Raw genomic sequence first — 20,865 nt, forward strand, 5'->3', positions numbered from 1 at the left:
AAATTTTATGGATTTATTTATTTATGTTCGTGTATTATTTTCTATTCAATTTTATCTTATTACATGTACTGTTATTCATTCAAGGTATGGTGGATTGCATAAAGTTAATTAAAATATTGGAATTAATTTAAAAACGATATTTAAAAGTATTTAGTAGAAAATAATCGTGATTTTTTTTTCGGTCGTGACCAATTTGGGACCTCGAGGAAGTAAAGAAATTACGTGTTTCATCGCGGTACTTAGAAAGACGCGTCTAAATAACATAAATCTTGTTTCTAATTAATATCTATCTGTTTATCTATTTGTCTGTCCGTCCGTCCGTCCGTCTGTCTGTCTGATCATCTTGCTCTAGTTTGTAGGCTAGCTAACTTGTTCATAGCTCGCTATTTTTGCCAAATTGCAAAAAAAATATTTTATCCGTTTAATGGGACAAAAGCAATTCTCGATTTTGCAGTTGAATTACCTATCTTAAAATCTGTTGTGTGTTTTTTTTTAAGTGAAATAGTTCACGCTACTATTTTAGATCGGCGTCGAGTTTTTATGTTGGAAAACTACAACAACCCATAATTCCACAAGTAAAACGCAAAGCTACGGGTCCCCGGATGCCTTTTTACTGTAGGCTCAGTACAGGCGCATTGGAGAGAAACACTCAGCGGCTGGAGCAGCGTGTGTTCTTTCGCTCGTCTTTCCCCCTTACTCCTTCTTTCGCCCTGTCATTAAACTAGGAACAAGAGGACTGTCAAAGCCGGACATTATTTAGTCACCGGTTCCATCCCCCTCCTCTCTTTGATGCCGACGCGAGTCGCTCGTGGCGCGAATAATCTGCCCGTGACATGCCGCGCAGCCAGCCCAGCAACGGCGCCTCTAGCCGGGCGAGGAGCGGAGCATCGATCCGCCGCTGAGCACCGCAATCCGGTGGTGAGTAACCGCTACTACATGCACAACTAGATCGCGCCTAGTTTCTATATCAGCGTATATTTACCGAATACTAATGCATGAATGACGAATTTGGTGTATTTTGAGTGCCACCTGACCATGTGGGCATGCTTACTCCACAGTTCACTTAGGCTTAAACAGACTTTGGGGACTCTTGCATACATGCATGCATGAACCCCGGGGTAGTTTTTTGACACACAAGATTCTAGACACTCATTATAATCATCATTATTGGTTTTCATCCCCCTCCCCCCTCCCTCCAGCTGTTAGAACAGCAGCAGCAGCAGCAGCAGCAGCACATCTTGCAGAGGCAACAGGGCTGCTTCTGCTGCAAGAGAGGAGAGAGACGCTCATCGTTGGTGATTATCAGCTCTTGTCTGCACTTTGGCGGGGGTGGGGGGGGGGTGGAGGGGGTAATGACATGAGGAGGTGGGCGTTTGTGGGGGGAAGGAACGAAAAAGAAGTCAATGTCAGTGTCTGGCCAGTGACAGTTTGTTATTTAAGGGCCCCTCGGAGACGTGTGCTGGCTGTGCTGCGGCTTCCCTTAGTATGCAGACGGACGCTCAGTCTGTCTCTGAGTGTGTTTGTCTGTCTATCTGTCTGTCTTTGAATGTGACTGTCTGTCTATGAGTGTGTCTCACAATGCCTCACCATCATTCTTGCTCCCGATTGGCACATTCCACTTGAGCATGATGAATAATTCCAAGAGTGGGAATGAAAAGGAAATGGCCTCAGCTTGGAACACGGCTGCCGTCTTGTCAGTCTTGAGTCAATGTCCTTGTGTGTGTGTGTCTACGTGCGTGTTTGTTAGACTGTGCATCTGTGTGTGTCTGAAGGAGCAGCATTGTGCTCGCTACCTGTGCGAACGAGACTAGTTGTCATGGCAACGGCCTTGTAGCGCCGTCGACGTCGCTTCTGTCCTCATTGGCGAGGTCAGCACACCTAACACGCGGCAAGCGTGTGTGTGCGTGTGGTGGAAGTGGCTGTTGTTTGAGCCCTGCTGCAGTTTGCATCCGTGTGGGTTGATGCCACCGCACACGCATGTGCGGCTGCTGCCGCCAATCTCCGAGAAGTTAAAAAAGTCACTATGATGTGAAGAATCCAGATGATTATGCAGAACAATGTAGCCAAAACGGATAACAAAACGTCACTTAGACAATTTATTTTTGAGTGGATCATGTTATATTTCACTTTGGGATTGGCTCTTCTCGGAAGGTGTTAGTTTTGTCAACTCTGATGGAAAGGCATGCAAACAAACTTGTTTATGCAGTTGAAGTTGACCAACTTTGCTGTTTAACTCTGCGCACACACTTCTCGTATAGCACCTCGGCCTCGCTTTGAGCCGGGAAAATCCCTGTTCACGCTGAATCTCGATGCTTTGGTGACACTCGACTGCCGCTGACATCCACCCAGATTCATTCAGTATCTCGTCCACCCACATTCAACCATCCATCCCCACTTCACAGGGCCGGTTGCAGCCGGTTTGCATCTGACGGTGGGGAGGGAAACTTCAACCTCTCACCTTTCCGAGGGTGGCGGGAGGCGCGGAAGGGGAGGGATGATGGAGGGCAGAGGAAGAGGAGGGGATGCAGAGGTCAAAGAACAGGAGAGCCAGAGGAAGGGTGAGGATGAGTGAAAGAGAGAGCTGGTGGGCGGGCGAGCGAGTGTGAAGCCGCTGTGTACCTCCCTAACAAGCTGGATAGAATCAGCTCAATTATTAAAGAGGAGTGAGAGACGGGGAGGAACACGCGCACTCAACACGCTGTCTGTGTGCGTCTTGAATTTTGTGAGCTTACACACGTCTGCGTGTGTGCACCCGCGCGCGCACGTTTAAAAACAGTCACGGTGAGGAAGCGGGGAGGGAGGGGCCGAGGCTCGTTAGGGATTCTTCTCAACTCTCCTTCGCACGCACGCACCAAGTACGCACACACTGCAAGATCCAGCTTCCCTGTCATCACATCGCTATAAAGAGATAATCAGAGCAGCGAGGGCTCTGCTGATGGGCTTTTTTTTCTACCTTTCCCCTCCCCCATTTCATCTCTCGCACGCGCACATACTTCGAGAAAGTGTGTGCACCCGAGGGACGAAAGAATCCGTCCAGGAGATACGTTTGCATGCAGTGTGTCCGTGTGAGTGCGTGTGCTGTGTATGTGTTTGTGAGAACGCACGTTTTCTGAAAGAGGGCGAGCGAGCGATGACGGGAGAGAGAAAGTGGAAGCAGGAGGTTGTCAGTGGAGGAGGGGGCACTGGGGGAGATAAGAGAGGGAGAGTTGTCAGGGAGAAAGCGGCAAGAAGGATGAATGCACTGCGTGTGCGTGTGAGGTACACGGAAGTCGTCACGCGCGCGCGCCGTGGCCGTGACAAGCTGTCGGCACCTGCATCTGGAAGGCTCACGGGGCGGCCATTGTTGCCCGCACAGCCAGCGGCCGTCGCCTCGGCAACGGGCGCTGCGGCAGCGTCTCCCGCGGCAACGGGCGGAGGAGGACGAGTCAGGAAGTCAGGGTCGCAGAGGCGACGAGGCTCCTTGAACGCGCAGAAGCACGCCGGCCCCTCCATTTTTGTACGTCCGTTTTAGGTGCATGGCTTGTGCGAGTACAAGTGCCATTTTGCATGCTCTGAGAATGCTCTCTGTCATTCCCAGCTGGCCGATCATGTGACACAAACATTACCCTACCCCCCCCCACAACCATCGCAATCAGGAAGCTGCCTGCTGGAGAGTGGCATGAAACTGTCAGACTGAGTTGAAGTTGAAGGGGGGGTGAGTAACAGTGAGGATAAAGAGTGAGGAAGCGGTGATACAGTCCTCTGTGTCTTAAAATAACTGCTTTGTAGGTTCTCATAAACTGGGGGGAGGTGGGCCTCCCCTCCCGCCAGTGTGTGCGTCCTTGGCTGAATTTTTAGTTTACGTTTACATCTTCTTGCCACCTGTCTCGTCTTTTGTATGCTTGATGTGCTCGACCCCCAATTGGCGCGCTAGCTTATTTGCTGTGCGCTCATCATTAGGAACTTCCTGAGGATAAGTACGGCCCAGGACACGGGAAAGTAGGACTGAGTTGCGCAAAAGTTGGGCTCATTCAACTTCACATTTCTTTGTGGTCGATGCAAATGTCATAAAAGTCAAATAATCAAATAAAATAGTGAAATAATCGATGATGTCATTGATCTTTTTCAGTGCTTGTCTTGCTGTCTCCAACCTTCCGCTCTTCGGCCCCGACTCGCTTCAGACAAACAGGCAAGTGTACCTAATAGTTTGTCCTTATCCATGTTAAGTCATTTGCAGGCTGTCAGGCGCACTCCAGAACAACAGGTGGCACTCTAACTTTTAAGCACCATGCCTATTCCGGCCGCAAGTTCTGCGTGGGTGTGGCTTTCTTGCTCGCGTTATTGTCTCTTTTTCGGCAACAGGTCCACGCCACTCCGTCCAATGTCACTTGAGTTTCCGCGCACTCGTCTGACCCACGTCTTTGCCTCCCTCTGTTTCCCCATTGACCTCAAGTCCACCCCCCCCCCCCCCCCGCCGTCTCCTTATCCTCTCTTCTTTTGCTCTCTCCCTTGACTCCCCCAACTCACCCTCCCTTACACCTCCCCATGCTGTTTCCATGCTGCTGCCTGTCTCTTAGCAACAACTGCACACCCGCCAGAGCTCTGAGTGCTTTCACAAACACACCCAGGAAGACGTGCACATTCGCACACACTCGCGCACGCGCACACGCAACGCTGGGTCCTTACCAAGCACTGCTGGCAGGCGTGTACGTCTGAGACAGATGAGAGGGAGTGCACATGTGCAGCACAGTGCTTGTTTCCGTGGGGGGCAACGGGCCAAGAACTTGTGCGCGGTTTTACGCACTCGCACACAAAAATGCGCGAGTGCGCAGGCTGTTGTGTAGTTGCCGTGGTCACACACAACTTACTGTGCACGATTTTTTTTTTATCGCATTGGTGGCCGATTAATGTCAAAAGTGTTTGGTAAAAACAATGGATCATAGCACACACAAACACGCGCGCGCGCGCGCATGCATTTGCAGGTGCGTCTTTGTGTGTTTGTCTTCATGTGCAAATGGGGACGCGCGTGCCGCGTGTGGGTGGATGGAGCTCTTGCGGCATATTTGCATGTGTGTGTATGCGCGCGTGCGCGTGTTCGCCGGCTGTCACTCACAGCGTGCAACGAGTGCGTGTGCCTTTAATTCAAGCATGTGTTTGTGTCTGCGTCTCGCGCACACACACACGTGCTGGTCAGAAGGATGATTAATTAACAAAAGCCGTTAATTAGAGGAGGGCGGAAGAAAGTGTCGAGAGTCGAGGATTGATAGCGCTGAGGTTGGAGGAGAGGAGTCGAGACGGAGTGATACGGATTTTTTTATAGGCTGATGCCGGTATTTGGCCGACTAAAATTGTATATTAATTGGCAATTCATTTGACTGAAAGTGTTTTTCAAATGTACCTCCCGATTTGTTTCAACTCCGTCGCATCTTTTTCCACATTTTGCCTCGTACTTTCTCCCACATGCAAGACAGTCGTCCTCTCTCCTCCGTTCCTTCGCTCCCTTCTTTCCCTCCCCCTCGCACGCTGCCGCCTCACTAATCACGGCCATATGTTGGCCAGGAACACGCAGAGGTGTTGCGCCGTGGACGCCATTGTGTGTTTGAACGTGTGCATATGTGACCTGCACACACAGACACACACGCACACACTGTCACCTCGATGTCTTTATCCGCTTTGCACTTCCCTCCTCATCACCCCTTTGGTTCCCCCTGGTGGCTGCTATTGTTTTCACACAACACAACAACAACAACAAAGCAAAAACAACAACATAGTTTTCATTTATTACCACAGCCAAAATATTAGGACATATTCTAAATAAAATTAATCTAAATCCACGCTACAGTGACTCCTTTCTGCTAATTAAAATTTGTCATGCAAAATGTCCACTTTGCCATTGCAATTGCAAAGCGATTACACGGGCATGTCACACTCCCACACTCCCAGTCTCTTATATTTCTCCTCTGCCCTTCTTCACCTTCAGCCCAGCCGCCTCAGCGCCCGTCTTGTCTCCCGCTCTCTGCTACCATGGGCCACGTGAGGCGCAGAAGGGATGCGGTTGGGCAGAGCCAAAGTGCGCGAGTTGCTGCTGCTGCCGCTGCCCACTGCAGTATTGATGACCCAATGATCCCCTGCAGAACTCCGCCAGCCGGGCAGACAGAGTGAGGTGAGCCTCGGAATCCGAATCAGCCGGCGAGCCGACGGCGCCGACCGCTCGAGTGGGACGGGAATGGTGAGTGCGGCACTAATTGTCGTGTTGCCACGTGGGCAGCAGGCTTCATAAATTGAAATATATGATGTGGCGTCATGTTTAAAAATACTGCAAAAAAGTATTTACAGCAGGTTTGCTGTTTTCGAGACTCACCTGACATCAATTTTGTGCATTTTTGGGGGGACTGAAACTTCTGTTACAATTCATTTGAAGTGAGAAAGTGAAATTGAAAGTAAATGGATTGATCAACATCAAGATGGAGCAACCAATTAATCACAACAGTGCAAGCTGACCAAATGTCTCTTTTAGTTCATCTGTGGGTTGTGATATGCTCGATACTGCTGTTTTGGTTAGCAACAGCAGTTGACGAACTGTCCTTCAACTCACTTGCTACCGTTTGTTTGCTTAGTTAACAAAACGCCTGCCAACTAAAATAATGGACGGCCGCTATTTGAGGAAAGGGCGTGACTGATAACATGTTTGCATCTTCAGGTCTTTGAATCTTCCGTAGAGGACAACCGAGTCGAGGCCCACCCGAGTATGTCCACTGGATGAGCGATCTCTCAGCATATTTACGCACCGGACAAACTGGCCGTCTTGTGTGCGGCGCCGCTGAGAAAAAAGACTGCATCGTCCAAGGCCCTGAGCTCTGGGCCGCAGGGCTTCTGGCTCATGATGACCTGCCGCCAGTGACTGGCCAGCCCTCCTCTGTAGCCCCAGCGCTGGCCAACGGCGTCCACCCGCAGCGCAGGGGCGGGCACCGCACCTACCCACCCAATCGGGCGGTGACCGGCGTGGAGCCACCGGCAAGGATGCAAACGCATATGGACACACAGATGCTTTCTCATGCTAGCTCGGACTCTTGCGGCTCTCCGGAGGCCCAACAGTCCAAAAGTCGGAGCACGACATCACCTCAGCCTTTGATTTTAGCGCTTGGCAATCATCCGACCTCTGCCAATCAGTCGGCGGGGCGGACTCTCGCTTCAGAAATGAACACACCCGCAAACGTTTGTCGCGGCACTGGCTCGTCGCCTCTCGTCGTGGAGGCCGAGAGGAAGTATGCGCTGCGCAGCTCCGGACGGTCCCGTTTCCCGTGTAATGTGCGCAAATCCTCCCGCCTCCGCCGAATCCCGGAGGACCCCGAAAGGAGAGCAGAGAAGGAGAGAGAAGATGAGGAGGCGCTAGACGCTTCTGAGGAGCAGTTCTGGAGGCTTAAAGAGGAGCAGGTGGAGGAAGCAGTCACAACAAAGGAGCAGCTGACCACAGAGGCCGTCACCCCCGCGGCATCCTCCCCTGTAGCTGCTCCTCTTGCGCTAACCGTGCCCAAAGCCGTCCCTAAAGCGCCCCCAAAACCTGGGCCCAGACTCGGGCACAGACCTGGACCTAAATCTCGCTCGAGGCCCGCTCCCAAGTCAGTTCAGAAACCGGGTCCTAAAAGTGTCATGAGACGCCGCCTGGCAGCACAAGCCGCCTTGCGGTGCGGTGCCATGCATCTGCCGCCGCCCGTTGTGCCGGCGCCAATCGTGAAAAAGGAGCTGGAGATTTTCTCTCCCACTGGCCGGAGGTGTGGACGTTTTGTTGGAGTGAGTTATTTTACTTTAGTGGTGCCAATTTTGCATGTATGGAACTAGTGTCGAGGCAACTTTTCTTGACCTGTGTTTGATACTTTTTCCCGTGCTGCACAGATGAGGAAGATCGTGGTCAAGGTGGCTCGTATTCCCTTCAGCCTCGGACGGCGACAGAAAAGCTACAAGATCTCCAGTGTGGAGACCATCACGACACCAGAGAAGGGTCATATTGGCACCGCGGCGGGCCCGGAGGTGGTTCGGGAGCCCACGGCGCTCCTCCGCATAAAGAACAACGGCAAGAGCGTCATGGTCATGTTCCCGCCCGGAGAGCTGCCGCTTATTGTTAAACGCAGGCGAGGTCGACCGCCCAAACAACCGGCGCTCATGATACCGGGGGAGAGCCCTGCTCCCTGTGGCGACGGAGAGCAGGTCAAGAAGCCCCGGAGAAGGCGGCGGACGAAACTCCCCTGCCCCTATCCGTCCTATGTCGGGGACACGGATGACGTGAAGACCGAGTATGGGGATGTCCTATCCAAACTGGCCTTTTTGAACCGCCAGCCACCCGCCACTGGCCGATGCTCCCCCCCTCACTGCTGGGCACCCGGTGAGCCGGAAAGGTTCCATACCCCCTCGGAAAACCCGGCAATCTCCACCCTGCTGCACCGGCTTACCGGGTCCAGGCGGCCACGGGGCAGCAGAGGAGGGGGCGCTGGGAGGGGTGCAGCTGGCGGCAGCGAGCACAACAAGAGCACCTTCTCTGAATTCTTTGAGTCCATCGGCAAGAAGCGCAAACCGGGCCCCCTCGCAGAGGACGGATTACCCAGAAAACGGGGGAAGGGTGTCGGCAGAGGAGGGGGTGTGGTCGGAACCGAGCCCGGGGCTGAGAAAACGGTCAGAAAGAGACGCATGAGGAAAAATGGCACATTGAAAGAGGAAGGAGATTTCGTGGGACAGGAATGGCCCAACGGTTCCGGGGGCTGGGGTGACGAGGACACTGAAAAACGCTACTGCGGATCCACAAGGGGGGGCTTTTCCTCCTGCGAGGTCAGCAGAAGAGGCGCTTACGGCCGCGGAAGCAGAGGCGCCCGGCAAACCGGGGACGATTCGCAAAGTTTGTTTGCGGGATATTTTCGATCTTTGCTGGACTCTGATGATTCGTCCGAACTTCTGGACATCTCGCAATCAAACGCACGCAAAGCTTCATCCGCTCACGGTTACGAAGCATCCGGCCCGCCAACCCCTCAGCGGTGGTCCATATCAAAGTGGGGGGCCAACGGGGCAAGTTCTGCGGTGGAGGGTTCCATGCAGGCGCACTGTGCCTCTGCCGGGCCTCCTTACAACTACACCAGCCAGACTCAAACGTCCCCCACCCCTTCCAACTATCCAAAATCCAATCCGCCGTCCCTCTCGCAGTCCCCCGGTTCCCCCCACCCTTCGGGCTACGGCCACTACTCTCCCGCCTATGCCTCCTCCTCTTGCGCAGGGCCCCAGAGACCCTCAGACTGCAGTTTCTCTTGCAAGACTGGAGTTCACGAGCGTGGCCAGCCGGGCTACTACCAGGCGGGGGCCAGGAAGGGCTTCGGTGGAAGTCCCGCCACAGGGCCCACGTCACCAGGTGCCGGCTACATGGCGGTGGCCAAAGGCAACCCCTTTAGCTCCTCGTCTTCACCAGAGTGTTACAAACAGTACAACAGTAACCAGTGGAGCTTCAGGTACGTCGCTTAGAGAAAGCATGCGACAAGAAAATGTCCTGTTTTCTAATGTCAATGCCTTGTGATTATCTTTTGTAGACAAGGTTATGGCGGATGGTCGGCAGACAATTTTGGGCCTCACGCTTACGGCGACTACGGCTCCAATGAATCAAAGGACATCTTGGACATCTCCAACTACACCCCGCAGAAGGCCAAGAGACCCCCTTTCCCCGAGAGTCTATCGGAGTCCTCCTCCGACTCCTCGCATCCCGGCTCAGGAGGGGCCGGATGCGGACCTCCTCCCTCCATGGGGCCAGTCTTCAAGCAAAGTGAAACGGCCAGCGGGGAAGGGGCTCAGTCCAGCCTGTCCAGCCTGGAAAAACTGATGATCGACTGGCACGAGAGCGCTTCGACGCCGTCCTACAACTGGAGCCAGAGCGTCCTCTTCCAGGGCGCCGGGACCAGCAAACCCGGCCGGGGGCGCAGGAAACGCTCTGAACAGTCGGAAAAAGAAGGCGGTTCCGTTTTACACTCGGATTCCCCATCCAGTCCTTCGCCGACGCTTAGTCCCAAGCGGGGCGGGGGACGCGGCCGAGGTTCTCGAGGAGGCAGAGGGGGGATGTCGACGTGCTCAAGAGAGCGCCTTTCGGGATCCAAAGGCAGAGGGAAACCTGCTGCAGCTTCTTCGGCTCTGGAGGCTTCTGGTTTATTCCAGGAGGGTTTGGACTATTACAGCGGGGACAGTAGCAGCCTCTCTCCCTTGGCTACTCCCAATTCGGCACCCGCTCCCAGTTACCTCCAGGATCCCTGCGAGTACCCCTCCCCTTATTCCGCCCACCCCTCCACACCATCCTCTGAGGAGCCATATCCAGCCTTATACCCCGGCGAGTCCTCGTCCTCCCTTTCACCCGGGGTTTCCTCCCCCCCTTACCCTTCCAAACCGCAATCCTACCACCTCGCCCCCTGCAGAAACTTCTCGCCATCCTGCTCCCCTTTGCCGCGGGTCCCACCCCACTGCAGCTCGGCAATAAGCCCCTCATACCGGCCCCCTCCCAAAGAAGTGCCGTTCTCTCAGTATGACTCCCCCAGTTACTGCGGCTCCCCCTACTGGTACGGACAAACGTCACACAGTGGCACCCCCAGCCCCAGTACGCACCCGCACACCAGCCCGCACGCCAACACTCACGGGACCCTGCTGGCAAGCCCCAACGCGCACATGAACCCGCCGCCGCCTCACGACCCGCAGCATCACCTGAGCTCCCACGCCAAAGCCTACGCCGCCCAGGCGCACGCCAACAATCAGCCCCATCACCCGGCGCAGGCCGCCGCACACTCGGCACCCTCACTCTACGACGAGTGCAGCGCCGCGGTCGCCCACAAGCAAGAGCTGATGGCGCGTCAGGGCCTCCTCACGCCGTTCGCCAAGAGCACCCTAGAGGACGACCCCGGCGCTTACTCACTGTCCCAGCTTTCCTGCCAAGCCATGGGGCACCGCTACCCGTCGCAGCAGGGAGGCGGCGTGCTGTGCCAGCTTCTGGACCAGGGCCACGATGATGGCTTTAGCGTGACCAGCCTGTAACAGGAGGTGAGTCATTCACGTACGTTTTTGAGAGCTGCCCACATGTCTCCAAACAAACGGATGCTGATTGACATAATCCCACACTCACATTGGTTGTCTACACTCGTAACTTGGTCGCTAGCTCAGGGAAGAGCCTCCGTTTTCATTTTGCGTTCCGGCCCTTATTCCCCAAGGTCTCATGTCACTTTCTCTTTCTCCCTCTTTGTCTTTCTTCCTCTTCTTCTTGCAGGTGCGTTCAATCTGCGCCTTTTGAAGCATTCGTTTTCTTTCCCTCGCTTTTGTACGCTTGACTTCTTTGTGGAAGGCTGAAAGGGTGAACATTTTTAGCTGCCAGCTTTTTTGGGGACAGCAGAGCTTTAATTCTCCGGCATTGACAATCAAGATCAACCTACGAACACACACAGAGACAGACGCATGTGCACAAAAGAATCATGCAAGTTGGACTCCAAACAGTTCCGCTTTTTTTTCTCCCCCCCTCCAAACCGTCGTTTTCTTTCTCTCTGCCGCCCCCTTGTCCTTCCTCACCGTCCCCGCCTCTTGCCGCTGTGCACGCTTTGAACACGCCCGACGTCCCCTCCTTGCGTGGACCACTCCCCCGCTTTTCTTCAAACACCAGCATCTGTACATACTCTCTTACATGCTCTGTCTTTTGCTGTTTTCACTCCACTCAAAGGACCCCAAAGACTGTGTGTGTGTGTGTGTGTGTGTGTGTGTGTGTGTGCGTGCGTGCGTGCGTGCGTGCGTGCGTGCGTGCGTGCGTGCGTGCGTGGGTGTGGGTGTTTGTGTGTGCGTGTGCGCACGCGTGTGTGTGTGTGTGTGCGTGTGCGCATTTGCGTGACTGCAGTCATGCATGCGTGTGTGTGCCTATGGGGTTCTACCGAGTGGGCTTCTTTCACTCTCTTCTGTTCCGTGGTCTCGTTGTTGTTGTTTAGTGGTTTTTTTGTGGCGCGACCCCCCCCCCTAAAAAAAAAAAAAACAGTTGTATATCTGTTCGTTACAAATGTATGTATGTATGTACCCGAGGTGCAAAAATATTTAAATACACATTCTGTTCTTGCCATTGGTAACAGCGTGTGTCTTGTTTCTAATACCCCCCCCCCACCCACCCACCCACCCCCACCCCCAAAAGGATCATGACGAGCTAGCATGTTGGGTTTCAGTCCGGCTGTCTGGGAGCGAGTTCAGACGAGGACATCATTTGGGAAGGGGAGGAGGAGGGAGGCGTGAGAGGAAGGGATGACTGCGAGAACGTCGGGAGTTGTTTGGCATTTGTTGCTCCGCTGGCTCGACAGACGGGAGTTGATTGGCCGCTTGTTGTGTATAAACTTCGTCAACAGGCTGACACAAACCATTGCCTTTACTGTAACATTCCCGCCGCATAGCAATAGGAGAGATCTTCTGAAGACAAATTGTCTTTTGAGCACCCTGCAAAGTGATAATGACCATTTTCTGTTGTTGCGAGGTGATCGCATTTACGCCGCGCACGCCGTTCTTTATTATTTTCAATCCAATCGGCTTCCATGATGATATTCAAACAGTGCAACTCAACAAATTTGAATTCAGCATCAGGCCTTACTTCCACTTTTTAATATTCATGCGTCTGTCTGTGGCTCCTGAGTTGCTTAGGAGCAAGCTAACGTAAAAATACTTTCTAATTAGCAGAACATTGAATTTAGAGGATGTTTCTTTATAAAACACGTGTCAAAAAAGTCATCCCTTTAATGAAGGCTCAACACCAAAACCTTGCAAAGGACTTGTTTTTAATTGGAAACAATGAGGTCAAAAGGTCGCAGGATGGTGACACCCCAGCCGGAGGCTCTGCTCCATCGAGCCGGAGAAGAGCGATGAGTCCGACGCCGATTCACCTCATGGAGGAGTGAGATCTACTGGCCACCTGTATGTCATATTTCATTTTCAATATATTCCAGGAGACATTAAAAGGATGAGTTTGCAGTTTCAAACATTTTTTAAAAATCATTTAAATGCAACCCCCCTCCCCATTTGACTGCAAATTCCTCCTTCATTTGAATTTCTGCCTGCAGTCTAGACCAGGTGAGATCAGATTTTGCATCTGTTCCCCTTGTGTCTCTTTTACCATTTGGCCTTCGCAACCTCCATCAACGCAGCGCCTCAAAGAACTCACACACACGCACACACACCTTTTTTTCCACTCTTTTCTGCACAAGGCTAAACTCTGACTCATTGCAGTGATTCATAACCCCCCCACCCCGCTACTTATCTCTGTTGCCATGGTGACCATAGAGCTCAGTCTTGGTTGGGGCGGGGGGGCTTTATATTCAACGGTACATGATTTGTACGTGGCCTCTGTAGTTTTGGTGTCTCGCCGCAGTCGCCAAACTTTATTGTGCTGTGGCATACATTCAACAACTGGCATACAAACAAACCAATTGATGAGATAGAATTTTTCTTTAATGAGCTGGTCCTACTTTGGACTAATTATATTAACTTTGATTGTTGCTGGTCTTTAGGCCCAAGTGCACAAATGAAGACTCCTTTAAATCTATTCATATTTTTTTCTGGTTATATAGATCAAAATACATTGACTAGGGTATATAGTCATGTGTTTGTGTACTCAGCCAGGCCTTTGGAGCTGCAGCCTCGAGCCAAAGTCTTTCTCTGCAGAACTCCACCGTATCGTCCTCCACCACAGGTAGGTATAATGGAACCTCTTCCATGTTATTTACACGCATTGTTTTTCCTACATTAAGCTTCTTCCCGTCAAAGATAGTCTTCGGTCTATGTGTATGACGATAAATCACACGTAACAGACAACGTGTGTTTCATTCGTGTTAAGTATAGTGTGTATGCGTTGCCTTTTCGTGTTCAATTCCCCAGGGTTCTCGCCACGGGCCAAGACAAGGCGACCCGACCCGTCCACACGCCCACCCGCCAATTTTGCTGCCGTGTGCAAAGGAGTGGCTGTTTCCCTCTGCATACACGCTGTGTGTCACCTCTTCCTTCAGGTGTGCGCGAGAACGGGACTGTGCGTGCCCACCCCACCAAGCCAACGCAGTCTTCAGCTTCCACCCAGCATGGACCACTCAGGACCGCGTCGTCTTTAGGCTGCGCTGTCCAGCATTTTGATTCCAGCGGCGCCGCTGCATATGTTGGTCGCCGCGGCAACGCTCTGGCCAGTCGCCACGGTAACACAGGCCTTGCCCCCCCCCCCCCCCCCCCTCAGTACAGGACGTACGGAGAAAACGCACGGCAGGCGCCGAGCCGGTGTGTCACAAACCCTGGCGGGCACAGTGGCAGAGTTGGGGCACGGTACGCATGCACACAAAGCTCTTCAAAAAAAAGTGGTGAAAAGCAAATATACCTTAGAGCCCCTCACAAACACAAAGATGTCATACTCATACTTAGGTTCCTATAGCAACAGAGCTCTGCGCCATCCATGGCTGCCATGGCAACAGTTCCTTCAGGCTCGATTACAGCCTGTAACCACAAGGGGGCCTCATATAGCCACGCTACAATCAACCTATGCGACTCTTGAGTACTCATTATACTACCGAGTACTAATACCACGAGTACCTATGAAACCTAACATTTCAATTGACATAATCACAGAACAAGATACATTATACATTTTTAATAGATAACGAATACATAAACTAAATATACAAAATAAATTAATCTAAATTTGAAGGAACAAAATCACATGTACATTGTTTCCAAAGTAGATTTTAAAACTAAGCTAGACAAAATAGGACAACCCCAGTCTTATCAATGCTTGCATCAATCAAAAATTAAGTATTTTTATGTTTTCGCAGTGTGCAAGTGTATCTGGTGTGGGTTTATTCCGCCATCTAGTGGACAAAATGCATGGCCTACTTTATTGGACTTTTGATTTGTAGTACAGAGAACTTAACAAGCCAGCAAGGATATAAATAGTGCAGCAAATAAAAGATATTAAAAACATCCACTTGCTAGAGTTGATGTAAATTTATTTTATTTGTATATAGTATATATTTGTGGTTTTCATATATTTGACGCAGCCAAGAGTTTATAGCCACGTGTATTAAATTTAATCACTGTGCAAATGCACACAAAAAGGCAGCTGGGAACATTCTGTTTTGTGTCTTGTTAAATTTTGTGTCAAGCTGACATGAGGTGTACTCATTGCTGTCTTTATACGGTCATTTTTTTCAGCTTGTTGCACATGGGAAGAGTCCAACGAATGAAAGTGTGTCACAATGGTGAGTTATGCTCAAGTTGTTTTTTTTTTTTAGTAACATGAATGGTTTAATTTACTGTCTTGGTGGGTCTACTAGAAACGGAAAAGTTACACATGTATTTGATCCGTGAGCCATGCATCAAAATTGTTGCTGACAGCCTTTTAATGCTGTGCCCCAATTGCAAGACATGATTAAGAACAGATGCAATATAGGCTCTGAAATTATGGTGATTATATTATTTTATGTTTTAGTGTGGCCCAAAATTTTATTTATGCTATTTTGTGCAATAAAAATTTGTTTTACAACGATGCTGTATGGGGAAAACGTGTATAATGTCTGTATACAAACTTAAAAAAAAAAAAGTAAACTTGGCCACCAGTCAATGTCCGTGCCCAGAAAGGTTAAAGGTGAGAGTCGAACTTTAAGAAATGCAAGGCAGATATGCAAACCACTATTCCACTTTTAATGAAAAACACCGCTTCCGTTATCTCCTTAAAAACTAATGGCGTTGCGTCTTATAGGGTGTGTGTACAAATTTGTTTATGACCAATAGTAACCCACTTCTAGCTTTGACTTATTGAGGGGAAACGTTACTTTGACCTTGTTTATCTTCTGAAATTAACTTTTATTCGTCGTCAGGGCCCAATCCTGTCATTCCTCGGACGCGCTCCAACTCGCCGGAGCGCGCATCGGAATGCGCGCCGCTGCCCTCCAGCATTTACGTAAATAGCGCACAAATGCTTGCAACAACATTGCGGAGGAGTTAAGCTAGCGTAAACCACCATTCCGCTCATGTGACAGCCACCTAGGCCAATCAGCCCTTAGGAGCTCGACCGCTCAGCCAATCACCAGTTGGCAAACTCGGGACCTTGCCCTCGCCCGCTTGCTCGCTAGTTTGCCCAGTCCGCGTTTGCCTAACTGACTCACTGCTCACATTTTCGAGTGGAAAACTTTTCAAAGTTGGACAAACAATACAGCTAGAGAGTGAACTTCGCTGTAACGGTAAGCCCAGAATAAAAACACCCTGCGATGTTTTGTTGTGGAAATAAACGAGCATTTGGCCGGTTTGGTTCGAAACAAGAGTTCGTGTACAAGTCACTTCCTGCTCTTGACAAGGCCAAGAAGCCAAATTGCATTCTGACTAGTTTGAGCCAGCTTCGTTTCGATTGACGCTCTTCGTGCAGTTTTAATTTTGAAAATAATGCCGCTAAACAACGCTTCGAGATTTTGGACGTGCTTTTAAAAAACAGAACTCGTCCAATGTGTCAAGTCCACCGCGGGTTAGCAAATGGGGCGAGGCCAGAGACTTCATGGCCCCTGGGAAACAACAAGGTTTATAACTAAGTAAACAATATGGTGGGATTATTCGACGCGGGTATTTTTTGGGACAATATTTACCACAACGCAAACATTTGACACCCTCACAGGGGATAAAAAAAATATTGAAAGGAATTGTGTCAATGATGATTAGGCCACTGTTGGGCGGCCCTGGATGAAAAGCTTATAATTAGACAATCCAAATGGGGAAAAGGGAGCTGTATTTAAGTCACTGCACTGGCTCTCTGTCAGTTGTCATTATTTTGTGGACATATGTTTTAGTGGGGTGTTGTTTCTTGGTTTCTAATTATGACTATCGTAGGGCAGAGCTTAATGGTTTAATAATAAAATGTCTCAGAGAAAAGCAGCTATTACAAAAAAAAAAAAGGTTATACAAATCTCTAAATTGGAGGGCAGCCATGTTGTTAGTGTAAGCAGTGGACCTCACTTTGAACTGACAAAATTGAAAATAATTGTTGATCATGTATGTTTTTGTTCTGTACCCTTGGCACACTGAAAATTGCCATTGAAACTTGTGGCGAGAAGAAACCTTGAGTTTTGCTTCTGCTTTATTCTATATCTGTCTATTTATATATGTGACAACAACTCACATGCAACTAAGAGGCCTGTAAATACAAATATTCCTGACCCATCCACAATATGTGAAATTTAGCCTTTTAGAGGCCATGTAGAAAAATAATGTTTTATAGTTTTATCGGGATCTTCTCTCCCCACACTCGAACTTTTTTTTTTTTCCTCAGGGTCTGGCCCTCCTTTACCGGCCACATCGTCTCCACCGCCATGCCTCTGGTGATCAGGAACATCGAGCCGCGGTACGTGTGCCGCCAGCCCATCCCGGCGAGCATCCGCAGCGAGCTGGAATGCGTCTCCAACAACAGCCTGGCCGCCGTCATCCGCCAGCTCGGCTGGCTCAGTGAGTGCTCCTGCTATGTGCGCCTGCCAATGCAAATACTATCACGGCAGTTAATATCATTGTGTTGGTGCACGCCACAGGCAAGCAAGCCGAGGACGTATTCAAGGGGCTCTTCAAGGAGGCAGAATTTTTTTCAGGCCGGGTGGAGGCACTCGGGCAGCGAGTGGACAACCTGCAGTTGAAAGTCACCCAGTTGGACCCCAAAGAAGAAGAAGGTAAGTAGCAAGGCAAAAACATCACTTTTGGCTGACAAAATATTGTCATCCACGTTAAGCTTAACGTATCGGTTTCCGATTATTGGAGCATGTTTAGGATAATGGTACGTATGAATGGATAAATGGCAATCTTTTGTGCGTGTGCCAGTATCTTTGCAGGCTATCACCACTCGCAAGGCCTTCCACAGCAGCCTGACGCAGGACCAGCAGATGTTCACCCGGCCCTCGCTACCCATGCCCGTACAGGACACCTACGTTACGTGTGACCCGCCTCCGCCGCTCAACCATCTGAGTCCGTACCGGTACGACACACTTCCTTCGGCTGTCGCTCGCCGCACATTCACCAACATGTCCACGTGTTCCCGCCACTTTGCATTATTCATCGAAAACATTTGGCAATAAAGGTTTTTAAAAGGGGGCAGGGTCACGACCCATCATGATAGTGGACCCTCTGGTGTTTGCAGTCTTATGCTCAAACATGTGTTTCTTTTCTTTTTCTATTTTGTTGGTGTTCAGCGACGATGGAAGGGATGCCCTGAAATTTTACACGGATCCCTCGTACTTCTTTGACCTGTGGAAGGAGCAGATGTTGCAGGACACCAAGGACATCATGAAGGAGAAACGAAAGCACAGAGTGAGCAGCACACCAAATGGCTCCGTTTCCTCAAACGCGTGTCACAGGCGCCACCATTCAGGAAGTAGCTGCAATTACCTTAGTTTGCTGGGGCGGACCGTCAATCGTTTACTTCAGTACATGAGTTGAACATAGTTCCGTTGTTTTTAACTTTTAAAGTACAACACATTTGAATTTAGTATTTTTAGAATGCTCAGTGTCTTTTGCCCACCAGTTTTTAGCACTATCCATACTTTTGGTTAAAGCCTGATCTGACTTGTGTCGAGCAGAAGGAGAAGAAAGACCACCTGAACCAGCGGACCCTCAACCCGCGTAAGATCAAAACCAGGAAGGACGAGTGGGAACGCCGCAAGATGGGCGCAGAATTTGTGGTGCCCAAGAATGAGATGATGTAAGTGGACGTGACCCGTTCATGAGGGTATTAGTCTGGTCATAAACAAAACGTGCGTGGCCCAATGCGGAATGTACCCTCTTCCCTTTTGTTTGCTTTTTCCCCACATACTGGTCACGTGAGCGCCATCATGAGACAACTTAGTGGCGCCGGCACGCCGTCGTCGTTTTGAACAAGCAAATTGTTATTCAATTTGTGACGTGATTTAATTTTCTATAATGAAGGCTTTCATTATTTCAAAAAAATGACACGGCCACTAAATGTGGCATTAATGAAAATCACAACCCAATGATGGGTCCTGCGTTGCGTTCTAGGAGCTCCTTGGACGGTCTGAATGGCAGCTTGGGATCCGGGGACGAGGGACTGGATTTGAGCATGGACTCCTATGCGTACGACCCGCCGCCACCGCCTGGCTCCGATGACGTCCTGCCTCCGCCACCCCCCGACATGACGTAAGTTGCACTTTGGGTTGGGGATGTGCCTTCTCATTCAAGAGCCTCCGTTTGCTTTGTTATGTGCAGGTATGGTGACGCCGGCAACCACAAGCGCATCAGTATCCTGAGCCCCAACCACCCGCCGCCGGCACCGCCCGTGGCCTCCCCTCCGGCCAACTCTCGCCCCCACCTCTCCCCTCCTCCCGCCCCTCCTCCCCCACCCCCATTGTCAGGTTTCGGGGCACCACCGCCTCCCGCCGGCTTTGACGGCCCTCCTCCCCCTCCCCCGCTCTTGTCCCCGGGCGGCTTCACTTCGCCGCTCGCTCCTCCCCCGCCGCTCGCCATGTCTGGCATGGGCCCACCTCCCCCGCCGCCCATGCCCACCAGCGGGGGCCCTCCTCCTCCGCCGCCGCCCCCTGGCCCACCACCGCCCCCCTCCTTTGGCGTGCCCGCGCCCCATCCTCCCGCCGCCGTGCCGGCGGCGCCCAAACAGCAGCCGGCCCCCGAGGGCGACGCCCGCAGCGACCTACTGCAGGCCATCAGACAAGGTAAGGCGCTCGCACCCCCCGACTTCTTTGTGATTCAAGTTTACCTTACTGAGTGTCTTTGGCGGTGCGGTCCAGGCTTCAACCTGCGCAAGGTGGAGGCCCAGCGGGAGCAGGAGAAGCAAAATCACTCTGGCAACGATGTGGCTGCCATCTTGTCGCGCCGCATCGCCGTTGAGTGCAGCGACAGCGAGGATGACTCGTCTGAGTTTGACGATGACGAGTGGTCAGAGTGAAGGCACCTTCCTCTTGCGTCGCCTCGTCTTCAGGTTAGCACGGAAGATAAAGTCCCACCTCATCACAATCACATTCCTTTAATTCTACCTATTTATCAATTCAAGCTTTTCTTTTTTTTTTTTTATTGCTTTTTTCCTGCTTTAATGAGAGCTTGTCCACTATAAGCAACTTGTCATCTATCAAAGATTGACACGGAAGTAGCCAAGTGACAAAATGGTGGGGACCGCCTGCTTCTCAAATGCATTTTTTCTTTGCTTTTTGCTACATAAAATTTCAAATTTGTATCTTCACATGCGGCTAGTTTTTCCAAAGTGACAATGTTAATTGTTTTGTTTATGCTCCCAAAGACTGTCCAAAAAAAGCATATATATTATCTGGGTAAAAAAATAAAATGAAGAGAATACATTTGCAGAATTTATCCCAGTTTCATTTTGTTGTTATGCCTTTAGTGGCTGACGTGCATCTTCAATAATGTCCTAGGTTGTTTGCGGAGAAAAAAATTATCGGTTACATAAAGTCATATTTGTCTGACTTATGTCAGAAAGAGAGGTTATGATATTTTAACAACAAAGTTGTATTTTCTCAGAAAGGTTGTTGACCTACAGTCCCCCCCCCCCCCCCCCCTCCCCAAAGCCCAAACACTAATCTTATATAACCACGGAAGGCAGCATCACAGCATTATTGCAAACGAGATGCCGACAGCTCAAGCACTCATGAATGCTCTAAAACAGTGGTTCTTAACCTTGTTGGAGGTACCGAACCCCACTAGTTTCATATGCGCCTTCACCGAACCCCTCGTTAGTGAATTTTTTTTTTTTTTTTAAATTCAAGACATACTAGATGTTTTTTACTAATGCACAAAATGAGCTGTGCATGAACATCACCTTGTTCAAAGAACAAAACCAACACAATGCATGAACTCGCAACAAATTACATA

The 20,865-nt window shown here is 50.6% G+C and overlaps 2 protein-coding genes across 7 annotated transcripts; both read left to right on the forward strand.

The window, feature by feature from the left end:
- Nucleotides 1–579: 579 nt before the first annotated feature.
- Nucleotides 580–15,529, forward strand: ahdc1 (AT hook, DNA binding motif, containing 1). 6 transcript variants are annotated; one of them, XR_007488003.2, is made up of 8 exons: nt 580–918; nt 4,109–4,168; nt 5,960–6,208; nt 6,680–7,770; nt 7,873–9,467; nt 9,546–11,031; nt 13,623–13,696; nt 13,882–15,529. XR_007488003.2 is itself a non-coding variant. In XM_068649012.1 (8 exons), exons 5-7 carry the CDS (start codon nt 6,739–6,741, stop codon nt 11,023–11,025), a joined length of 4,107 nt encoding a protein of 1,368 aa, XP_068505113.1. In that variant the 5' UTR covers nt 582–918; nt 1,200–1,295; nt 4,109–4,168; nt 5,960–6,208; nt 6,680–6,738; the 3' UTR covers nt 11,026–11,031; nt 11,255–12,092. The 6 variants fall into 6 exon arrangements, 4 of the variants coding, with proteins under 4 accessions (XP_049607679.1, XP_068505113.1, XP_049607680.1 ...); XR_007488002.2 differs by having other exon boundaries at nt 14,010–15,529; XM_068649012.1 differs by lacking the exons at nt 13,623–13,696; nt 13,882–15,529 and adding exons at nt 1,200–1,295; nt 11,255–12,092 and having other exon boundaries at nt 582–918.
- Nucleotides 15,530–16,064: 535 nt separating this feature from the next.
- wasf2 (WASP family member 2) lies at nt 16,065–20,342 on the forward strand. Its single transcript, XM_049751833.1, has 9 exons — nt 16,065–16,223; nt 17,300–17,472; nt 17,553–17,687; nt 17,836–17,989; nt 18,204–18,321; nt 18,591–18,712; nt 19,027–19,164; nt 19,234–19,694; nt 19,770–20,342. The coding sequence occupies exons 2-9, from the start codon at nt 17,340–17,342 to the stop codon at nt 19,925–19,927; spliced, it is 1,419 nt and encodes a 472-aa protein (XP_049607790.1). The 5' UTR covers nt 16,065–16,223; nt 17,300–17,339; the 3' UTR covers nt 19,928–20,342.
- The last annotated feature ends 523 nt before the right edge of the window (nt 20,343–20,865 follow it).

The sequence above is a fragment of the Syngnathus scovelli genome, chromosome 19 (genome assembly GCF_024217435.2).
Source record: "Syngnathus scovelli strain Florida chromosome 19, RoL_Ssco_1.2, whole genome shotgun sequence".
NCBI lineage: Eukaryota > Metazoa > Chordata > Actinopteri > Syngnathiformes > Syngnathidae > Syngnathus > Syngnathus scovelli.